The 2,873-nt window shown below is 36.2% G+C and overlaps 1 protein-coding gene across 1 annotated transcript; it reads right to left on the bottom strand.

Moving 5' to 3' along the window:
* Positions 1 to 1,494: 1,494 nt before the first annotated feature.
* LOC122066779 (glutaredoxin-C9-like) lies at positions 1,495 to 2,451 on the bottom strand. Its single transcript, XM_042630611.1, has one exon. It carries the CDS (start codon positions 2,307 to 2,309, stop codon positions 1,872 to 1,874), a length of 438 nt encoding a protein of 145 aa, XP_042486545.1. The 5' UTR covers positions 2,310 to 2,451; the 3' UTR covers positions 1,495 to 1,871.
* Between the last annotated feature and the right edge of the window lie 422 nt (positions 2,452 to 2,873).

Here is a 2,873-nt window from a genome sequence, read left to right as displayed (position 1 = left end):
GATGAAGACATAGTTTCTTCATCTACAGTGATTTGACATTAATTAGGATTTTTTTATCTACAAGGCATTAATTAAGATTGGAGTACAATGAATTTAAGTTACCTCGATCATATTAAAGGGTTAGATTCTATGGTTGAAGAGATTCATCTACTTTTATCATTGGTGAAGAAGAACTTGGTCCAATAAGTAATGATTGGTTCTGTATCTTACCTAACTAAGAAGACCTTAATCCCATTTATTTTCTTAAGAGGAGTTTTCATACACCATGGTATAAAGAGGGGTGGGACACAATATGTCTAAGAAGGGTGGTTTTGGTCATTTCGGCCCTCTCTTATCCAATGGAAAGTTCTATGCGTGATAAAGCACTTTTGCCTTTATCTAATTAATCAAGAAGAAGAAAGACAGTATCATATGTGGCGGAAAGAGAAAGGATCTTCGTGTGACGGTAACGTTGCTACATTGTGATCAAGTGGTTATCGATTTAAGTCTTAAAATAGTTTTTTTGTGAAGTAGGGGTAAATCTATGTACATTATAACTCTCTCTAAACCTCACAATGGTAGAAGCCTCGTGCATTGAATACTTTTAAGTTAAATACTTTTGTTTCACAGTTGATACCTACCTAGAATATATATATATATATATATTTGAATAATGGGACACTGAACCATTATAATAATAGTAATAATGGTTAAGATAATTAAAATAAGAGAGGCTGAGCGTGTGAACTGATAAAGCCGTAAATGTGATTTCCACAAGCTTCACCAGAAAAAAATAAAAAATAAAAAATAAAAAAAAAATGTGAAAATACTGTGTGGTGTAGACCGCGTCTTCCTCTTGAGTCTCGAGTCTTGAGTCTTCCATCTGCCCAACTCCTGTTTGAAATCATGGAAATTCAAACTTGGGATTTTGTTTAGGGAGGTGTGACCTGATCCTTAAGAGAGGCTGTACATATCAACAAGGTTTGGTTCAGTTGGAGAGGTGTGGCTCGATCCTTAATCGTAGTAAGGAAGAGTAGACGTTACAATTTTATATCAGTCATATGGGGCTGATCCTATATCGACTTTCAAAGGAAATTAATGTTGATTGATATGATCTTGTGTTCTCTCACTTTGTAAGCTCATTTACGGGATCGAGTAGTTTTTCCTCATATCACTAGATAATACTCTAATTTCAATTACCCATTTCATTTTATTATGAGAAAATACTATTTTGTAGACCAATTAAGGAGGCACTTGAAGATTCCTGTCTATCACAAAAAGACATTCTTTTAAAGCTTAAGAATAATTAATCCTTCTTCAAAATTAAAGTTCTTCCTTTATTACATGTTTCTCTTATGGAAAATCTTCAAAATTAGATTTTCCCCTTTATTATATGTTTCTTGGAAATGCAATGTAATGGAACACCGACCATGAGAACATTTGTCCTATAAAAGGGAAAGTAAATCAAATTGTAAGATTTCTATAATTCTCATTTTGAGGCCATGGCCAAGAAAATTCAATCAAACCCAAAACTAAATTTAGTTCATTGATAATTCAGATCTCACAGTGGTGAGAGCCTTGTGCCTCGAGTACACCTTTTCCCTTTTCTTTCTCTCTTATTAATTATACAGAAATCACATAATTGAAGAACCCTAGGTCATAGTCTTTCTTTTTTCTTTCCAATACTTACTTACATATGAAAAGGAGGAGAATCAATCTTCACATTTCTAAATTGTAAAGGAGGACAAAATTAAAAAAAGAAAAAAAAAAAAAAACTACATTAATTCCTCTCTCAAATTGCTTGAAGAAAGAGGAAACAGAAGGTATAAAGGGTAAAGAAAGAAGAAAAGGGGAAACTTGAAAATCATATCTTAAAAGGGTCAATGAAAAATTTAAAGCCACAAGGCTCCTGCCTTCTTCAGTAAGGGTATGAGGTCCCCAGAGATATGAGCATTCATAAGGCGATCCAACCCTCCAAACAACTTCCCTCCAATGAACACAGCAGGGAACTGGAACTGTGGTGGCATCTCATTAGTACTAGTTTTGATGGAAGCCATTAATTCATCAATCACTGGAGCCTCATCTTGCTCATCCACCTCAAACACAGCTGGGTTCACACCTAACCCAACCAAGAGCCGTTTCACCACGTGACACATACAGCAACCTCTCCTCCCAAAAACTATCACAGCGTTCTCTGAAACCAATCCCTTTACATCCTTTCCAATGTTTCCACCATTAGTAACAGCTGAAGCTGAAGTTGCTCCACCTATCCCTACTGGGCTGCCCGGCGGCACCGGTAGCCATGTCCGGTAAGGGATCGCATGCTGCATGGTTTCCAGCTTCTTCTTCTTCTTCTTCGATCGATTCAGCTAGGTACGGTAGGTACCGATCCTGAAGATAGGAAGTTTTAAAAGGAGAATATAAAATCCTAAAATTGAAATGAATGAATGTGAATTGCCGTCGTAGACTTATGGTGGGTCTTTGTAGGTGAAGGTGGAGTGCTAGTGTGTACATATTTATATATTAGGAAAGGAAGAGTCCCACGTCAATGGCTGGTGTGAATAATTACGCGTCACATTTGCTGTGGGTGATATCTCTTTGCATCATCTCCTCTCTTTGCCTACGTACCCATGATGTTGATTGTAGACTCTCCCCTTATTATTTTTTTTTTAAACAACCATTTTAATTAAGGGGAAAAAAAAATTATTTTGCTACCCAGGGGTTGCGGCCAAGGAAATAGAATTCGGGCAGGTTTAAAAATATCCTCTTAGGATGATTTTTCATCTTTGCCCCTCATATTCTATTCCCCTAATTGCTATTAAGGGTTGGAGTAGCCAAGTTTAATTTGAAATAATTCCATCCATCTTTAGTTTTAAGATTCTATCCCCTTTGCT

This window comes from Macadamia integrifolia, unplaced genomic scaffold, assembly GCF_013358625.1.
Source record: "Macadamia integrifolia cultivar HAES 741 unplaced genomic scaffold, SCU_Mint_v3 scaffold2578, whole genome shotgun sequence".
NCBI lineage: Eukaryota > Viridiplantae > Streptophyta > Magnoliopsida > Proteales > Proteaceae > Macadamia > Macadamia integrifolia.
This window is presented reverse-complemented; position numbering and strand designations above follow the sequence as displayed.